This window comes from Sminthopsis crassicaudata, chromosome 4, assembly GCF_048593235.1.
Source record: "Sminthopsis crassicaudata isolate SCR6 chromosome 4, ASM4859323v1, whole genome shotgun sequence".
NCBI classification, from domain to species: domain Eukaryota; kingdom Metazoa; phylum Chordata; class Mammalia; order Dasyuromorphia; family Dasyuridae; genus Sminthopsis; species Sminthopsis crassicaudata.
Window position 1 is genome coordinate 56,120,737 of NC_133620.1, and position 21,085 is coordinate 56,141,821.

The 21,085-nt window shown below is 38.6% G+C and overlaps 1 protein-coding gene across 2 annotated transcripts in view; it reads left to right on the plus strand.

Moving 5' to 3' along the window:
* Positions 1-6,392: 6,392 nt before the first annotated feature.
* Positions 6,393-21,085, plus strand: part of SFT2D2 (SFT2 domain containing 2) — a 34,224-nt gene continuing 19,531 nt past the window's right edge. For both annotated transcript variants that reach the window (XM_074266533.1, XM_074266532.1), the window contains exons 1-3: positions 6,393-6,612; positions 18,008-18,094; positions 18,311-18,396. In XM_074266533.1, coding sequence (XP_074122634.1) covers positions 6,550-6,612; positions 18,008-18,094; positions 18,311-18,396 — 236 coding nt within the window. In that variant the 5' untranslated portion in view covers positions 6,393-6,549. The remainder of the gene's footprint in view (positions 6,613-18,007; positions 18,095-18,310; positions 18,397-21,085) is intronic.

Below are 21,085 nucleotides of genomic sequence, written 5' to 3' on the forward strand. Positions count from 1 at the left end.
AAAAAATAACTAAGAATTTGAGCAGGGACAGATAAGTGTTGCAATGGTTATAGTACCAGCTCCAGAGTCAGGAAGATTTGTGTTCAAATGTGATCTCAGACACTTATTAGCTGTGTGACCCTGAGCAAGTCAATCTCCATTCCAAAAAATATATATTTTTGATGAGGCAGCATATAAGTTCCAAATGAGTGGTTTGGGCGATGAATACCAAAACTATGACTCGTGCAAGGTGATTGGACTTTATCTCAGGAGTGTGCTTCCTTTCTAGCAATCTCACCTCTGAGTCTTCTACCTGCAGAGCACGGTGGCTGTCTGGAGGCACTAAGCTCCACTTCTGTGGTACCCCTTTAGTAGGTTCTTGGTGGATAGGACAATGATAATGGACAATGGTGAGAAGGCAGGACCATTTTACTTACTTGCTTCAGATTTCTTGGCTGAGGAGAATGGACCTTTGGACTGAAATAGGGCAGAACAAGAAATGTTTAATAGAGAATTGAAACTCAAGAGATAAGTAGTACTTAATCATCCATGATGAACTCAAGTCCCCAATTGCAAGTGAATTACATTTTAGAATTCTGCAAAAAATGGCAGAAGTGCTTACTGAGCTATCATTATCAGTGATCTTAGAAAGATCCTAGAAAAGCAATGCTGCAAGAGTGATATTGGGCAACTGTTTTAATTTTTGAAAAAAGGAAGAGTGAATTTCGCAAACTTAGATTCCTTGAAAATTTTTAGAACATATTAAGGAATGATTTTTGGAACATTGAAAATGGGTAATAGAGAACACAGAGCTAAGATGGCAGAATAAAGGCAGGAACTCACCCAACTTCTTTACCAAACCACTCCAAATAGGGGCAGCTAGGTGGCGCAGTGGATAGAGCACCACCCCTGAATTCAGGAAGACCTGAGTTCAAATGTGGTCTCAGACACTTAACACTTCCTAGCTGTGTGACCCTGGGCAAGTCACTTAACCCCAGCCTCAGGGGGGGGAAAAATAGAACTGAGCAAATGGAAGCTAATGACTTTATGTGAAATTAAGATATAATAAAGCAAAGCCCCCTCAAAAAATAGAAAAATGTGAAATATCTCATTGGGAAAAATAATTGACCTGGAAAATAAATTCAGTAGAGATAATTTAAAAATTATTGGTTTACCTGAAAGTTATGATAAAAAAAAGAGTCTGGACATCATCTTCCTTCCTTCCTTCCTTCCTTCCTTCCTTCCTTCCTTCCTTCCTTCCTTCCTTCCTTCCTTCCTTCCTTCCTTCCTTCCTTCCTTCCTTCCTTCCTTCCTTCCTTCCTTCCTTCCTTCCTTTCTTTCTTTCTTTCTTTCTTTCTTTCTTTCTTTCTTTCTTTCTTTCTTTCTTTCTTTCTTTCTTTCTTTCTTTCTTTCTTTTGAAACACAGCTATTGAATTTATTTATTTGTGTAGGTATATATGTTTTTATTATTATTATTATTATTATTATTGTTTATAGCTTTCAAGAAATTATCAAGGTAAACTGTTCTGACATTCTAGAATCAGAGAGTAAAATAGAAATTAAAAGAATTTGCCAGTCATCTCCTGAAATAGATTCCAAAATGAAAATTCCCAGGAGTATTATAGCCAAATTCCAGAACTCCCAGATCAAAGAGAAAATATCGCAAGCATCCAGAAAGAAACAACTCCAGTGTAATGGAGGCACCATAAGGATAACACAAAATTTAGCATCTTTGATAATAAAGGACTGGAAGACTTGGAATATGATATTCTGGAGAGCAATGTAGCTATCTTACAACCAAAAATCACTTACCCAGCAAAACTGAGTATAATACTTCAGAAGAAAAGTTGGTCATTCAATGAAAGAGGATTTTCAAGCATTCATGATAAAATGGATAATGTAGATTATGGTGTGCATATAGGATATATTGGATATGTCCCAATATGAAAAAAAATATATATTTTGGACTATTTTAAAAGCGTAATTTTAAAGTAATATTCAACTGTTATTAAAATTTAATTTCAGTCAAGTTTTATTTTCTTTGATCTGATGAAAGAAAACTAGTCTTTATGAATAAATTGTCAGAAAACTTTATCTTAAAACAAATTCTCTGGATGTATATATTAATGAACATTTTATGCACACTTATGGTCACTATGAATCATCTTTGCTTTAGATTAGTCTTATTTCCTCACTCACAAAGTTACTTGACTAACAGCATAATATAGTAGATAGACAGAGTTGGAGCCCAAAACATATGAGTTGAAGATCTGCCTCTGACACTAGTTGTTAATAATGAGCTATAACTACTGTTTATCTACCCAGGTTACTTATACCTTCAAAATCCAATACTTAACGTGCAACAAGAAAATTGGATTTACACACATATATTGTATCTAGGATATACGGTAACACATGTAATATGTATGGGGTTGTCTGTCATCTAGGGGAGGGAGTAGAGGGAGGGAGGGGAAAATTTGGAAAAATGAATACAAGGGATAATGTTATTAAAAATTACTCATATATATATATATACTGTCAAAAAATTTTTATAATTATAAAATTTTTAAAAATGAGCTATAGACATGCATAAACATCCACAAATATGTGCAGAAAAAGATAATTAAAAACATGAGGTTGGGACAAATAGGTGGCACAGTGGATAGTGCCCAAACCCACTTAAAATCCAGCTTCACACACTTACTATGTGATCTTGTGCAAATCACTTAACTCTGCCTCATTTCCTCACCTGTAAAATGAGTTACAGAAGGAAATGGCAAACCATTCCAGTGTCTTTGCAAAAAAAAAAACAAAAAAAACAAAAAACAAAACCAAAAATTCCAAAAGGAATCATAAAGAGGTAGATATGACTGAAACGACTGAACAACAACAAACATTATTTAATATTCAACAATTCTCTAAGATTTACCTAGTAAGAAATAGACAGGTTATAATCTAAGTTAGATAATTAAGAAAAACCATTGATCCTCAAATTGTCGACATACAGAATGGTAAATCAAGGGAATGATATAGACATCATTTATATTCTTCCTTACTATGGCAGCATATCATTTTTTTTTTGGCACAATTTTCTCTTTAAGATGCTTAAATGTTTTTTGAATGAATGATGAACCATTGTGATGGGCTTCCTCCTTCCCAAGCTGGGGCCCAGCTAATGAAGGGGCTCATTTAAATCTGAGCTTTGGAGTCTTTGTCTGCCATTGACAATTCTGAAATGGCCATTTTCAGCCTTGGAGGCAGTGTTGTGTGTTTCAGAAATTGGGAGGTGCAGTCTTGAATTTGAGAAAGATTGGATGAAGGAGTCAGAGAGGTGATCATCAATAAAGGGAGTAACTCAACTTCTGACTTGCCAGAACACATGGATCTGAAGGAACTTGTTTGTTCAGTGAAGAGTTGAGATGAAATGTAAAAGACTTATTCACCAATATCTCAAATTGCATCATATTTTGAATATCGACTTTTCAGTAGAGTACAAAAGTAATCAAATTATTTATTATTGCTTCATGGGTTGGGAACCATTATTGGCTATTCAATGATAGTTAGTGATTTGATTTAAAGGCTAGCTTCATTTGAAACGAAATGAACTGATCCACAGAATCATGACTCCTTTAAAAAAAATGTATTTTAAAAGCCTGTTTTTTTTTCTTTCAGAATTGTATTTTAAGTGAATCAAACATGAAAACTGCAGTGTAAAAAGTAAATTGGCATGTATACTGTCTTAATAATTCTTCCATGGCCCTCTAGGTATAGACTATATTTTTGAACCTCCTGAATAACAAAGCCAGCCTTGCTCTTGGCCACTGGGCCAACTAGAACCAAAATAATAAGGAAAGATGAATTCACAATGGTGGAAAAATGGAAAGAGATACCATCTGAGGCTTTGGACATACTAAACATAATAAGAATAGTCCACAGGATGAGAGTTATTAAGTTCAAATCCCTAGATATCAAATGCAAGGTGACATTTATAGGAGGTCCAAGACTGCTTTGAAGGACCCAATCCTGGACTTTATGTGCAATGATCTTTAGAAGCTCTCTGTGTGATGGTGGCCTAGAGAGGCCCCTTCTCTAGAATTCTGGGGTTTGCATCTCAATTTGCTAAGCCTTCTCTGAGCCCTAACAAAAAAGTATGAGATCTTCTGGACATCCCTGGGACCCTATTCAACATTATAAGCCACTATTCACCAGAATGTTACTTTTACGCTTAGCAGATAGTAGATTGAGAACCAAATCCGGAGTAAGGAAGACCCAAGTTCAAATGGGGCCTCAGACACTTACTAGATATGTAGCCAAGTCACTCTCCCTCTTTGCCTCAGTTTCCTCATCTGTAAAATGAGCTGGAGTAGGAAATGACAAACTACTCCAATATCTTTGCCAAGAAAAACCCCAAAAGATGGCACAAAGAGTCTCATTCAACTGAATGACATCTTAGTTATCACCTTAAAACAAAAACAAAAGAGCACAATCATTCCCTGCTGTCTCCATGATTATTCTGCTTTCCTATCCCCTTTCTCTCTTCTTCCATTCCAGATTCTATTCATATTAATTTAGTCAGGACCCTTCCAATTAATGCTTCCATTAGAAAACCTTCAATATTAACTTTTCCCCTTTTCTATCCTTTTTTTTTAAATTATAGTTTTTATTTACAAGATATATGCATGGGTAATTTTTACAGCATTGACAATCGCCAAATCTTTTTTCCAATTTTTCCCCTCCTCCCCACCCCCAGATGGCAGTTGACCAATATATGTTAAATATGTTAAAAATATAAATCAAGCGCCTTTTCTATCCTTTAGGACATTTGGACAATTGATTGTTTTCCACATATTTCCTGAATATAAATTGCCCTATATTGTTCTCTAATCATTTAACATATATTCATAGATCCCCACAAGAGTGTGTGGTGTTTTCAGACAGGGATCTCAGTGTATACTTCTTACATCCCTCACTCCACTTAAAACAATTTTGTGTAGACTCAAAACAATATTTTTAAATTGAACTGACCAAAACAACAGCATGTGGACAGAAGTTACACTACAGAAATGGTCTGTGGGACCTAATAATTGGTCATTTACCCAGCACTAAAATTATAAATACGTCCTAAGGGCATACCACCGAGGCAACAAGGATCAATAGGTGGTTGTTATTGTTTTTCTAAGGCCGTCTGAACTTTTAGGGAAGAAAGCTTTGGGAGTGAAAATTAAAGGATCTATGGAGTGGCCTTCTCCAATAAACCCTGATTTGCTTCCTTAGCTTCCTTCTTCCTTCCTGTTTCATTGATTGTTTACATCTGAAGCTAATATAACTTCTTCCAAGTTCAATCTTAATCATTGTTCTCTGTATTGCCCACAGATATTAAGGCATCAATGCATTAGATGAAGACAAAAGTGGCAGTTTTTCATTATAGAGATGACACAAAATTGGAAGGGCAGCTAGCTAACAGACTGAATGTCAGTGCCTGGGAGGGAGTAAATGCTTAATAATTACTTTTTATTCATTCATTCAAATTTATTAACAAAAATTTGGCCGCGGCAGTTCTTGACACTATTACTAAAGCAGTTTTGAAAGTTCAGTGGGCTGGGTATCACACACTTGGCAAAAATCATGAATCTATTTCAAGGATATGATCTGGGTTATGACTGTCTTCACATTATCATCCTCATAAAACAACCCACATTTTACGTAGTGCATTCCTTACAACAAATCTGTGATGGGGGTCTAGGGAGGTAGCTCAGGGGGGATTGAATCTCTGCCACACAATTAACTGGGATCCCATGCAAGTAGTTTAAAAGCCTCCGGATTTAGTGGTGGAAGGTCATAATCCAACCCTCTGTTTATTTATTTATTTATTATATATTATTTACTTAGGGAGGCCTAAGGAACGCACTTGCTCTGGATCACAGGCGGTAGACCTGTTAGAACCCCAGGTCCTCCAAACAAATCCGAAGATGCTTCCCCAGGGGCAATCCTTCTGCGCAATAGATGGGTTTGGCGCGGGAAGGAATGGGGCTGTTTTCTGAAACATTCTCAAGAAACCATCAGGGACGTCATCTTAATTTCATGGACCCGCCAGAGCCAGAGAGCGAGGAGGGCAGCCGGGATGGGAGATTTGGGTCAATTCTGCAAAACAAAAGGACTTCGAGTCTTTCTAGCGTGGGCGCGCCTTCCTCTCGCAACCCAAAGCCCGGAAAGCGGGAATAAGATGGGAACCTCGGGGTCCTAGGCCACCACAAGGACTCCAGGCTGTGGCCGAAGAAGGGAAGAGGCAGCCGGGCCGGCGGTCCGGGAGTAGGTGGGAGCAGTGCATGCCGGGCTCTGTAGTTTTTAAGAATCACGCCACAGGTGGCTGTTAAACAGCGTGCGGTTGGGGGGCGGGGCCGAGCGACGCTGGGCCGGACGGTATATGGCTGGGTGGACCCGGCGGTCTAGTTGGGTTTCTGGAGCCCAGCGCCTCGGAACATAGCTACATTGTTGCACTAGTTACAGGAAGCGAGGGAGGGCTCCGAGAGTTTGCTTTGCGCGGAGTTGTGAGTTGCGCCGCGGCCCGGGATGGACAAGCTGAAGAAGGTGCTGAGCGGCCAGGACACGGAGGATCGGGGGGGACTGGCCGAGGTGAGCGGCACGAGGCTCGGGCTGAGCTGGCCTGGGAGGTCGGAAGGTTCCTGGGAGCGGGGCGAGCTCCTCCTCCCCACCCGCCGGGTCCTCCCTCTCCCCCTCCCCCTCCTCTCCCTCCCTTCCCTTCTCTCACTCTCCCCCTGCCTTCTCTCGGGCTGTCTCGGGTTTCTCGCTGGTATCAGAGCGACTTGGTTCTGACCCATGTTGGAGACTAGTGAGGAAGGGAGACAAAGGAGGGGTGGACAGCTCTCCCCTCGTTTTCCTTCCCAGGGCCCCTGAAAGGCTCCAGGGTCTGGCCGGAGGCACTTTTTATAAGCTGACAAGCCAGGGGACCGAAAAGAAATAAACACACCCACGGGCGCGCGCGCGCGTACACACCCACCCACTCCCCCTCACTCCCCCCCCCCCCCCACAAAAGCACTCGAGAACAAGCTAAGGAGAAATGGAATAGGAATCTTTAAAAAACAAAAGTCTCCTCCGAGTCCGGGCCGCATGATCCAAGCTGGTTCCCATCCACACGCCCCCGGCCGTGACAGGTCCGGAGCTGGCGCTGTGCCCGTCGGGCCGCGGAAGTCTCGTGTCCCGGAGGAGCCACCTCGGGGGTCTATACTTCCTGCAATATTCACCAGTTTGGCTGTGTGCATCCGGAATGATGACATTACTGTAGCTGTCTCCTCGGGGTGTCTGCGTTATCCGCGCCTCAAATCCTGGCCAGGGTAATTCCCTGGTACGTTTGTTTCACTCCGATCTAACCAGCATGGGAGGAGTTACTTTTGCCCTAAGTATCTCATTCACCTTAATGAACTATTTTCAGTTTTTTTTAAAAACAGAATATAGGCTTGGAAAGCTCGAGGAGAAGTCTTAGAGGTGGCAGGGCTGAGATGATTCCTTCTATTTTTGTAGAGGTTTTACAGGTCAACTAGTGTATCCTCCCACCCACTTTTGGAATCTCTTCTTTGGCATTCATCCTCCCTGCTTTCCGTCCACTCCTTGTGATTTCTTCTGTGTAAGGAGCTCGAGGCAAGAAAAGCCTAAGTCTTGGCCAGCATCTCTCTTCTCCCTGCCGGTACGAATCGGAGGCAGGCCCCAGAAAGTGGTGGCCCTGAGGCCCTTTGGTCCTTCTGGAAGGTCCTGGGTGTCCAGGTGGGCGTCAGGAGAAGGCCTGGAGCTCCGGCTGGATTACTGTACTCCCCGATGCAAGCGGGGAAGGGCATTGATAAAGGCAGACTCAGCCTTCCTTGGGCCTCGTTTTCTGAAGCTGGCCTTTTGTTCAAGTGTCCCGTTCCAGGTGGAGGCCTCTAGTAACTTCCACTTTTACAACATCCAATCAGAAAACCAAACCTCGGAGGTTATATTTCCCTATAAAGGATCTGCCCCAAAGGGGATTCTGGCCATCCTCTTCCCCTTCCCCATCAAAAAACTTGGCAGTTTTCATTATATATTGCAACATATTGCAGTAGGAACAAAGTCTAGAACCTGTAGTCAGGAAAGATCTGGATTTGAATCCTACTGACTTTATTGGTTGTGTGACCATGAGCACGTTATTTCCCTTAGCCTTAGGTTCCTCATCTGTAAAATGAGTATGATAATATCAGTAGCACTTGATCTCAGGATTATTATGAATCTCAAATGAGATAATGTAAAAATTGTTTTTTATTTTCATGGGACCTTTCTTTTGTCCTCCCCCCCTAAAATTAAGACTGTCTTGTCATTTAAAAAAATTAATAATTTTTACAAACATTTGTTATCTTTTTCCCACTGCTCCTCATTTGAATAGTTTAAAAAAAAAAGAAAGAGAAGAAAAACCCTTATTATAAATATGAATATTCCATGAAAACAAATTCCTGGCCATGCCCCCAAAATAGGTTTCATTCTGCATTTTAAGTCTGTTACTTTTCTTGAAAGAAGGAGATGGCGTATTTTATCTTTAGTTCTCTGTATTCATGGTTTATCGTTGTATTAATGAAAGTTCTCAAATCTTTCCAAGTTGTTTTGCTTTATAATATTGCCGTCATGGTATAAGTTATCCTAAATTTTTCTTGCTGTGTAACAATAGTTCATGAGGTCTTTCAAGTTTCCTCTGAAATTCTTCATCTCATTATTTTTTATGATATGGTAAGAACATTTCATTCAACGATTATAGTACTAATTGTCAAAGGTCTTTGAGACAATCAATTGAATATTGAGGCAGTCTATACTGAAATATATGAAGATGAAAAGAGATAGGAAAGTGGTTCAAATCCTGCTTCTGATACAACTATCTGATAACAACAACTTAAACTGGTAACTCAGCCTCCCTAAATCTCTTATCTATAAAATGAGGGAGTTTTACTCTATAGCCTCTAAGATTTCCCTTCCAGTTCTAGCCAGATCTTACATTCTTCTTTTTATCCAATTTGTATTCTTTGTAGCAGATTCAGATCTCAAGCTTTCCTCTGCTGATTTTGAAATCTCACACCCAAATTTACATAGGTAAAGACACAAAGTTGGTGCTTTTGATCTTTTGAGATTGTGGCATGCTAGTAATACTTGAAGGTTTTCAAAACACTTTCCTTATTTTGTCCTGTTTGCTTTTCTTGATTCCATGAGATCCCCTCCCCCATTTTACAGATTAGAAAACTGAGGGGCATGTAGATTGTGGCCGTGATTAAAACAAACAAACAAACAAAGATGAAAATACTATTCTTTGATTCACATTAAGTCTCCATAGTTCTCTCTCTGGATGTAGATAGCATTTTCCATCCCAAGTCTATTGAAGTTGTTTTGAATCGCCTCTTTGCTGAGAAGATACAAGTCCATCACAACTGATCATCACATTCTTGCTGTTATAGTATATAATGTTCTCATGGTTCTGCTTACTTTACTCAGCATCAGTTTATAACATGAAATTTCTATCACTAATCAAGTAACTTAATTTTAGGTTTACTTTAGCTGAAGATACAAAGATGTAACTTAGGCTATTGTAAACTCCAGTACTTATTTGACATAAAATTAAAAAAAAATATATATATATACACACACATATATGTATATGAACCTAAGAAATATCAACAAATGAACATTTTAATATGTGGAGCTTCATATGAAATTGAACATGTCAATTTTTTAAAAGTATATATTAAAATTAGTATGATATTACTAAAATTTGACCCCTTAAAAATTTCCTTCATCTCTTTAAATATATATTGTTTCATGTTTCACTGAAACTCTACTTTTTTTTTAAAGCTTCAGTATTTATTAAGCCAATTAAAAAAGCATTTTTTAAATATATCAAAACATTGTTACCACTTTACCCTTTCAGAAAGTGACATGCTATTTTTTTTTTTCCTGAGGCTGGGGTTGAGTGACTTGCCCAGGGTCACACAGCTAGGAAGTGAAAGTGTTCCAGACCATTTTTGAACTCGGGTCCTCCTGAATTCAAGGCTGGTGCTCTATCTACTGTGCCACCTAGCTGCCCCCCTGACATGCTATTTTGAAAGAGATGTCTTGGTATGAATACTGACCTTAAATAATTTTTTTTGGAAAATATTTCACAACTGGCTAATTTCATTTTAGGTAGGGTTTTGTTTTGTTTTGTTTTTGTTTGGGGGTTTGTTAGGTCACCTTTAAAAATGTCAGTCCTACCTCTTATAGTTTCTCAGAATTTTCAAAATTCAGATATACAAATGATAAAAGGAAGGGAGGCTGAGACTGATAGGATTCATGACTTCATGTTGTAGGGAGAGAGCCTTGAACCAAAGGTTTAGAGTTCTGAGTTCTGGAATTCCATATGCAGTAACCTGCTATTTGATCTTGGCTGAGAAAGTTTACATCTCTAGGTTTTAGTTTCTTCATCTGTATGATAGGTAATTGGATTCAATGTTATTTGAATTAACTCCAAGCTTTCACTTTGAAAAATACCTCTTCCAGCTCCAAATTTTGATTCTATAAAATGTCATGGCATATTTTTTCATTCTGCAAGCAGAATAACGGGAAATGTGATTCTCACCCCACCCCATTCTTTATTTCCTGTTCTGAATTTAATTTTTTTAAATGGTAGGAATATAACTTTCTAGTTTGTTTTCTAAATTAGATGTTAGGTAGTTACAACAATTCCTGGAAATGAAAAATCCCAGCTCACCTTATGATGATAATTTTATTATTTTTTTCACCCTAATGAATATGGGTTTAAATTTTGTTTTTTAAAAGTTGTCTTTGAAATAATATTTATAGTAACTAGCATATATATACATATATATGTGTCATATATGTATGTATATATATGCATATGTCATTTTAAGGTTACAAAGTGCTTTTACAAAAGTGTTATTTGATTCTTACAACTCTAATAGTTAGTGTTGTTATTCCCATTTTGCAGATGAAGAAAATGAGGTAATGAGAGGTTAAGGCACTTATCTAAGGTCAGAGCCAGTAAGTGACTCAAATATATTTCAAACTCAATACCTACTTCTAAGTCCAACTCTTTACCCACTATTGCATGCAAAAATGAGCTCTTATACATCCTTAAAAAAGAAAAGTCGATCACTCAATGAAATAAGTATTGCACATTAAGTTAGTACTCTGATCTTGTGCCATCAAGCATAAAATAGGTGCCACTCATCTTGAGTGATTTTTTCTCCTTGTCTTTCCATAAATCATCTAGGGAAGGGAAGGAAAATGGCTGGCTTCAAGTTTGCAGAATGCTTTAATCACAATGTCTAATTTGATCCATACAGCAATTGTAGGATGTAAGAACTATGGTATTCTCATTTTCCAGATGAGGAGACTGAGATTCAGGGTAAGTGACTTGCCTAAGGCCACATAGTATGGGTCTGAGATGAAACTAGAACTAGGATCTTCCCAATTTCAAGTTTATTATTCTATCCACTATGAGATAACATGTAAAGTTCCTTGTAAACATTAAGATGCTACACAAATGTTTATTATTTATTATTTTTATGTCAGTAGTTCTCGAAGTTGGTTAGAAGGCTCCTGGGAGGGGGGATGTTCCCGAGTTCCTTTCTTGGAGTCCAGGAGGTCAAAACCATTTTTATAAAAATGTTAAGGTCTTAGTTGCCTTTTAAAAACTTTCATTTTTCTGACTACATATCTGTATGAAACTGAGTTTTCTTCACATAGTTCACCCAAAACAACTAGGGTCTTTCTAATTTCAAGTTCACTCCTCAGTCCACTATGAGATAACCTATAAAATATCTTTATATTGACACAGATTGAATGTAGAAGGAGATAAGAGAACTCAGCTATATTTAAATTTTTTATCAGTTTTGACTTAGTATGGCAAATATTGATATCACCCACATAAACAAAAGCTCTTTGGGGTCCATAGTAATTTTTAAGAATGTAAAAAAATCTTGAAATTAAGGATTTTTAGGCTTGTTGCTTTAAGATTCATCCTGTAGTTTTTTGTCTTTTTAGTTATGTCTGACTCTAGTACATTTCAAAGGTCAGATTTGAGCATGGGAAGGTAAGCCTTCCTGACTCCAGGCCTGGTCCTCTAGTCACTGTGTCATCTAGCTGCCCACTTGTAGAGGTAGCACTCTTGTTCTTTTAATAGTCTATTGATAACTGTGCAACATTGGGGAATGTCCATCTGTTGTTATCTCTTATCCATGATTGATCAGTCTTCACTTCCTTTTCTATTTATACATGTTCTTTAAAATGTCATCATAACTAGTAGGTCACACACTATACTTATTCATATCCACTATGTGTCTCTTCATTGTCTCTTAGATCACCTGCAGTTGTGAAATAGCAGTTAAAATTTTAAAATTAATTAACTTTTCAATAATATTTTATTTTCCAGATACATGTAAATATAGTTCTTAGCATTTGTTTTAAAATTTTTTTATTATAGCTTCTTATTTTCAAAACACATGCATGGATAATTTTTCAACATTCACCCTTGCAAAACCTTGTGTTCCAAATTTTTCCCTCCCTTCCCCTCATCCCCTCCCCTAGATGGCAAGCAATCCAATATATGTTAAATATGTTAAAAATGTTAAATCCAATATATGTATACATTTTTATACAATTATCGTTTAGTGTTTGTTTTTATAAGGTACTATGTTCCAAATTTTCTCCCTCCCTTCTTTACCTCCCCCCTTTTCAAGATAACAAATAAACTGATATAAGTTAAATATGTGCAGTTGCTTGAAACATTTATATATTTATCATGTGCAAAAAAAAAAATCAAACTAAAAGGGAAAAAAAAATCAAACTTAAAAAGAAAGAAAAAACAAACAAAAAGTGCAAATGCCATGCTTTTTCAATCCATATTCAGCCGCCATGGTTTTTTCTCTCTCGATGCAGATGACATTTTTTCCTAAGTCTTTTGGAAAGTAATTAAATTTTTAAAAAATGCATTAAGGTGATTCAGGCTGATTCCAGTAGGCTTGTGATGTAGCTAGCCATCTGCATCCAGAGAGAGGTCTATGGGGACTGAATGTGGATCACAACATAATATTCTCACCTTTCTCATTGTTGTTTGTTTGCTTGTTTTTTTCTTCCTTATTTTTTCCCCATTTTAATTTGATTTTCTTGTGCAGCATGATAAATGGGAAAATATGTTTAGAAGAATTGCAAATGTTTAGCCTATATTGAATTACTTGTTTAGGGGATGGGGGAAGTGGGCATTAATTATAATCCAAAATATAAATTTAAAGGTTTATAAATAAATGTCAGACTTTTAATTCCAAAGAACTTCTTTCAAAAAATTTCACTTCATTTTCATTCAAAAGGTTCTGAAAAGGAAAGTATCCCTTTTAAAATAAGAATTCTGTATTTCTTCCTTGCTTTCTAATTGTTTGCATTCTTTTTTTTTTTTTTTGTCTCAACAATTTTTAGCTTTTCTTTCCTTTGAGCAGTAACTCATCATTTCCTCCCTCTGTCCCAAAGTCTAAAGGGATCTTTTGTATACAAGTACCAATTTGCAAAGCTCTGATCAGATTGCAAATAAATGCTTAGCCATTTTAACAATTCCAGTTTTCAAGAAAGTGTATTAGCCAATATGCTCTATCTGGCCTTGCTAGGGGTTCCAGTTATTTGATATAAATTCAGTTTTCAGCAAGTTTTTAAGTTTTGTGAAAATTGTTTGTAGCTTTGGGTGGAGGTGGGTGTAGTTGTTCAGTCATGTCCAAGTCTTCATGGCATCATTTGGGGTTTTCTTGGCAAAGATGCTAAAATATTTTGCCATTGCCTTCTCCTGAAACTGAGGTAAAAAGAGCCCAAGATCACACAGTTACCAAGTGTCTGAGGCCAGGTTTAGATCAGAGAAAATGAGTTTTCCAGTTTCCAGGTCCAGCATTCTGCGCACTGGACTGCGCTAAGTGGACCTGAGTGCAGGTTCCAGCCCGTATTCTCTGCTACTGAGCACTGAGAGCTGAGGCTGGTGGATGGCTGAGCTTGGAAGTTCTCAGCTACAGCAGGTCTAAAGTGCTGAGTGTCTACACTAAGTTTAGCACTGATGCCTTGAGCCACTGTGGTCAAATAGGCTTCCTAAAGCGGGTCAGATAGGGCCCAGGTTGGAAAAGGAGCAGGTGAAAGCTTTTCCATCCATTTGAAGTGAAATCAGCCTTGTGTATTCATGTTTAAGAGGCTGCTAAAGTCTGACTTGCCTTGCAAAAACTGAATGTAGGTATGGTTTTTAATCAGCCTTGTAAGTGACGGACCTGCCTCAGTTTCTTCTCTGTAGTCATAAGACTAGCTGACATAGAGAGACCCAATATTCCCTCCCTCCCAAAAGTCCTTTGGTTTCACTGAGTTTATATGGAAATATATAGCAACTTGTACCTGTATGTCATTGTGATGCAGGTTGTGTGGTCCCTTTAAGACTAGTCCTTTCAGATTGATTTATTCCTTTCTGATTCCCAACCCCTCCTAGTTGATGTATTACCAATTCAAGAAGCTAAGACCTTTGATTCACAAATCCTGGTCGAAAGCACCCCTTTGAATTCCAATAGCAGATATTGGGCTCTTCCAGCCCCCATCAGATCTGAGCCAACTTGGGCTGTCCCAGCCTCCATTCTAATGATCAGCTCAGGTTTTCCAACCCCCACCAAGCAAATTCCCACCTTCACTGAAACCCAGCAAAGGAGCCAACTTGGAATTCCACCCACTCGCCTCCCGACTCTAACCCTTTAGCTAAATCTCTCATTATAAAAGAGCCAAGAGTCCTCTCTTGGCAGAGGTTCCAAAAATGCCAGCACCATGCCTGGCACCCGACTCTGACCACTGGAACACTGGTTCCGGTGCCCTCTTCTCTTTGCTTAACACTTTTACTAACTAGACTTTAACTTTAACTTTACTTCCAAACCCCATAACCCTCTTTTATCAATCTAGGTTTTCGGGTCTGTAAATTCCTTTACAGGGGACTCTTGTGCCGCCACTAGACCTCATTTAACTCTGTATCCTTGCGCCGAATCCAAAGGGATTGCAGGGAAGCTCTATTTGACTCCCCATACCCCGAATCTACCACTACACCTTAATTAAACCCTAATTTCATTTAGAGACCCCAATTCTAAATCTCATCAACTGTATGTGAAATGTCCATTTCACAGGGCTTGGGTTCATGTATTTCCCCTGTCTTTTTTGAGGGAGGAATGTAGGAGTTGAAAGGGAATAATGTTCATTAAAAAATAGAACCCAAATATTACTTACCTGTTTGTAGGTGACTAAACCTTTTCAATTCAGGGTTAACTGTTAAAGACAAAAGCCCTTTCAGTAACAGTACTTGGGACAATGAACAAGATCCTGTCTAAACTGTGACTTCATTTTTGGTTTGTTTATTTATAGTCTTAGTATCAGTGAGGTGAAAATAAAGGGACCAGACCTGCTGGTTTAAAGTTCCCACCAGCAAGAGCTCCTTAAATTTTTTGCTTCACTAATAATTTAACTATTTGATTTGCAAAAAAGGACCCACAGACCTCAATAATAAGCAAATGTCAGTAGGAATATTGATATGAAAATATTCTTAGAGAGCATTTAGTCCAATTCTCTTATTTAACAGATGAGACAGTCCTGGATGTTTTTGCCAAGGCCCCATAAGTAAAAATATAGTTAGAACTTGAATGCAGATCCAGATTCCAAATAAAATGCACCCTCATTTTATTCCAACATGCAGTCCAGTGTTTCTTTCCATCTGGATAAGGTAAGTTCAGCTGTGTAGTTCTTGTTGTTTGTCCTTCCTCTTGAAAAGAATCATGAGGTCAGGGAGGTGATGACCTAATATGAAGATGAGTTGGATTTAAGTGAGGGAGGGCTGTGCAGAATCACCTGCCTCACTTTCTCCTCTGGAGCACAAGTGGCCAGAAATAGATCAGGATGACTAGAAATGTGCCTGAATGCTTTTTTAAGCTAAGGTCTTTAACAGATCTCAGTTTGACTGAGGCAGTGCCCATTCAGATTTGAGGCAAAGAATAGCTTTTTTGACCTAGTCAAAAAAAAAAAAAAAATCCAATCTGAGCCGGGGAGACCCACTGGCCAAAATAGAAACAATTGAGATTTTCATTCACTTTGAGTCAATCCTGGCCCAAATAATGACCAAGTGGGGCTTGGCCTGGAACTGTTGTTGTCCAGTCTTGAGTTGGCTCAGTCTGTGAGCTGCCCCACTGGAGACTGGAGACTGAACTGGTCCATTGGGCAACCCTGCTTCTTCTTCCGTCCTTCTGGAAGGAGTGGGATGAATGACTGGTTTCTCATGTCATTCTTCTCTAGGTTGGGTGGGGAAGAGGTTTAGTCAGAAGTAGCCTAACCTGATTGTCTCAGACAAAACCACGTTAATGATTAGTGTCAGCTCATGTTTAAGAACTGCCAGTCTGACTCGGGGTTGCCCAAGAAACTTGTGAATGAGAGATGTTTTTTATCAGCCTTGGAAGGTCAGACCTCCTGCCCAAAGAACGTTGCTGTCCGTGAATGTCTTCTTTGTCCTTTCCTGTCACGGGATATGTGTTTGCATGGGATCTTGGCTTGCGTTCTGTTGCAGTGCAATGAGCCCTCTTCTGGGGTTTGTGGGAGTGTGGGGGTGATGGAGTGCTGGAGTGTGGAGGAGAGCTTGTAAGGAAGATGCTGCCTTTTATCCAGACACCTCCCTCCCTGGTGGAGAGAAAGCCCTGTGGTGTTGTTTTCCTCTGCTGGGGCTCCCTAGACTCCCCTCCTTCCAGGTCCTCCTTCAGCCAGAGCATTGGAGGGATGGGCTGGCTGGTGTTCTAGCAGAAGGGACTGTTGCCAACTTCCATGATCAGTCAATAAACATTTATTAAGCACCTTCTGTGTGCCAGGTACTATGCTAAGCACTAGAATTATAAAAAAAGGCTCCAGAAATCTGCCACTTTCCTGAATGGAGACTCTGCAAAACAGGTGCCCAAGAGGCTGATGGGGTAGCAGCAGCTTAAGCTTCCCATCAGCCGTAGTTTGTATCTAGCTCAGAATGGTGGTGGCCAGTTTGGTTTGGTCAGGAGGCTGTGGAAAACGGGAAGTGGTTTGTTAAAGCTGTTCGATGCCTGAGATTTCTTCTGAGACTGGGGAGGTGTGGGCTACCACCCTTGTGTCCTTCCCTTTTGCCCGATCCCCTCTCCTTTGACTCCTTTACTGCAAAAGTTAGTAAAGACCCAGGAGGAGGAACAAGTGTGATAATTAATTAACCAGATCTCTTGTAGTCTTGGCTGTCTCAGCTACTTTCGGTGCTCTGTCTGTAGACTGCCTCTGTCATAATGGATTCTAGAGTATGGTTGTTTTTGTAGACATGAAGCTTCAGGCTCACATGTTATCACTGAAGTCTGTTCTTTGCTGACCCCTTTACTGAATGCCTTCGGCTAAAGTGAGTCAGTTTAATAGCACTTTTTTTTTTTTTTTTTTTTTTTAATATGTCAGCAACTTTTATAGAGCCAGAAATGTTTCTTTAATCATCCTGTAGGCAACTTTTGTTATGTAATGAAAAGATCTGGCCACTGGGATAGCTATTGAACTTATTTTCCTCTTTTTTATGCACATTTCCTCTCTAGGGATAGGGGGAGAAAGGAGCTTAGTTTTAGTAGAGACTGTTTTTACTCCCTTAGCCTCTTTCCTTGTTTACTGTTTCCTACTCCGAGTAGGCAGGAGTGGAGGGTACTTCCTCTGTATGGAATCAAAAAGCCCTATCACATTCCACTGTGTAATATACTTATTTTGTGTATGTGTTGCATCTCTTCTATTGGACTGTAAGTACTTTTTAGGGCAGAAATTATGGTAAGTTCCTAGGGTGCCTTGGACATAATAAGTGATTAGTAAATGTTGGAACTGAATTAGTTTTGCTCAATATAGTCTTATCTCATGCTATTTCTTTGCTACTTCCACCTTCTTACTTGACAATTTCATTATATGTATCCTCTGTGTAATTGGTATATTTTTAAAATTTCAGGTTATTGAAACACCATCATTAAGCTGGGGCACAAGAATCAAAGGCTTTGCTGCTTGTTTTGCCATAGGAATTGTTTTCTCATTGATGGTAAGATTGCCCCTTTGTGATATCTACTAAAATTCTACTAATACAGGTTTTTAAAAAAGAGAGAAATTTTATTAATAATGGCCTTGGAGGAAGATGATCTAATAGTTCTGACTATTGAAATTGAAATATATGCAGAATATTTTACTTCCCTACGATCCTTGGTCACTTTGTCCCCTCAAGAATACTCATCACTTTCCTTTTCTGTTCTTCTTCTAGGGTACTTTTCTTCTGTGGGTACCTCGGAAAGGACTTGTCCTTTTTGCAGCATTTTATACCTTGGGGAACATTGCATCACTTGGGAGGTAACAGACTTCTTTATGTAATCTGGCTACTCTCTGAATGAGAAACCGGGCCTTAGTTGTGCCACAAGTGGGAGAGAAGAGAGTTTTCAACCAGAAAATTTGCATTTTTAAGGATCTGGGGAATACTGAGTAATCCTTTAAGGAATCATGATTTTTATTGATATGGATATACCTTTACTGATACATATGGCAACCTCTCCACCTGTGCCTTAAAAGACAATTTTTTCATTTCTATGGCCAAATAAATGAGGAACCTGATAGCTTCCTGGTTATGAGCCTCTTCACACTGAGTTTGTCTAGTTCTCAGTGACAGACATGTTGTCTCTAATAATCATATTTAAAACTTTTCCACTTAATAGGAATCTCTGGAGCTTCTGTTTCATATGTCCAGAGTGTCAGAGGCCGGATTTGAACTCGGGAAGATGAATTTCCTTGATTCTAGGCCTGGCACTCTATCCACTTAGCTGCTTTATTTATTTGTATTTTTAAAAATTTTATTTGTATTTACTTGTATGCTTTTAACACTTAGAGTAATAACAGCCAACATTGATTTTTGTAAAGTGCTTAGCACAGTGTAGGTACTTAACAAATGCTTGTTCCTTTCTTCTACCTTGATATAATGTCTTAAGATTGCCCAAGTACTTTACCGTTCCATCTCCTTTGATCTTTGCAGCAATTCTGTCCAGTGAATGCTATTATCTCCATTTGCCAGGTGAGGAAACGAGCTGAGAAAGGTCAGGTGCTTTGCTGATGCATACAGCTAGTAAATATGCAAGGGTTGTTTCAAATTCAGGATTTCTTGGCTCCATGTCCATTGTTCCTACTACCTAGCCACCTCTAAAGGATGTGCATACATATTATTCTGCTACTTAGCTTTCCAGTTCCTTTTTAAGTGTATAGAATCAGAATCGGGTTCCCAAAATAGATCAAGAAAGTATTTTGGAGTCCTTTAATCAGCAGAACTGAGGAAGCAAGAGAATGCAAAGATCTTGTCCCAAGGTCCTGTGGCCAATAGTAGGGCTAAGAATCCTGGATTTCTGATTGCTAGTCTGGTGCTCTCTTTCAGGTAGTACTTTGTTTCTTTCTTCGTATCTATTTTGCAAATGAGGAAACTAAGGCATCAGGAGTTAAGTATAGATTGTAGAATCCCAGAATTGGAAGGGATCAGCCTAAATCTTCATAACAGTATTCTCACAAATGTCCATTTAACCTCCACTTGAATATCTTCAGTAACAGAGAACCCACCTGCTCTCCAGAAGCTGTTGCAATTTTAAAAAAATAATAATAATAGTTTTTATTTACCAGATATTTGCATGGGTAATTTTACAACGTTGACAATTGCCAAAACTTTTTTTTTCCCAATTTTTCCCCTCCTTCCCCCTCCTCCCCCATGGCAGGTCGACCAATACATGTTAAATATGTTAGAGTATAAATTAAATACAATATATGTATACACGACCAAACAGTTGTTTTGTTGTACAAAAAGAATTGGACTTTGAAATAGTGTACAAGTAGCCTGTGAAGGAAATCAGAAATACAGGCGGACAAAAATGGAGGGATTGGGAATTCTATGTAGTGGTTCGTAGTCGTCTCCCAGAGTTCTTTCGCTGGGTGTAGCTGGTTCAGTTCATTACTGCTCTATTGGAACTGATTTGGTTCATCTCATTGTTGAAGAGGGCCTCGACCATCAGAATTGATCATCATACAGTATTGTTGAAGTATATAATGATCTCCTGATCCTGCTCATTTCACTCAGCATCAGTTGATGTAAGTCTCTCCAAGCTTCTTTGTATTCCTCCTGCTGGTCATTTCTTAGAGAACAATAATATTCCATAATATTCATATATCACAATTTACCCAACCATTCTCTGGCAGATGGGCATCCACTCAGTTTCCAGTTTCTGGCCACTACAAAGAGGGCTGCCACAAACATTCTTGCACATACAGGTCCCTTTCCCTTCTTTAAAATCTCTTTGGGATACAAACCCAGTAGCAAGCTGTTCCAATTTTGAATAGACTTTCAACTATGCTGTATGCTTGTTTCTTTTCATTATTTCATCTGACAGCTTGGTACATGCGTGCTTTTATTCAAGTTACTGATGAAATGATAACTCAATGTGGGCTAAGTACAGATCTCTGGGATGTTCCACTGGTCACATTCTGTCAAATTGACATCAGTTCATCAATGATTAGCTATACTATTTCATAAACAAAAGCTTTGCAAAATTCCAGATGAACTATATAGTGTTTCTGCGATCTAACAAGTTGAGCAAACTTGTCAAAAGAGGAAACAATGTTAGTTTGACACGACCTATTCTTGATGAAGTCATGCTTACTCTTTCTAAATCCCCACTTCCTCTTCTTGGTGTTTTCTGTTTGATCTGTTCCAGAATTTACCCAGGAATAAAAATCAAGGTTACTGGCTTTTTTTTTTTTTTTTTTTTTTTTAAATCAAGACAATAGTTGCTCTTTTCCAGCCCTGCAGTAAGTACATTTTAGGGTGTCCATTATCTAAAAAAAAATTTTTTTTTGAAATTAAAAATATTTAAAAATTTTTATTGATTTTATTTGTTTTTTACATCATAAGAATTTTCCCTAGTGTCTCTCCTTGTCCCCCTCCCAGGGGGCTATCCCATATAACAAATAGCATTTTTTTAAAAATGAAAAAAGAAGAAAATAGCATAACCAT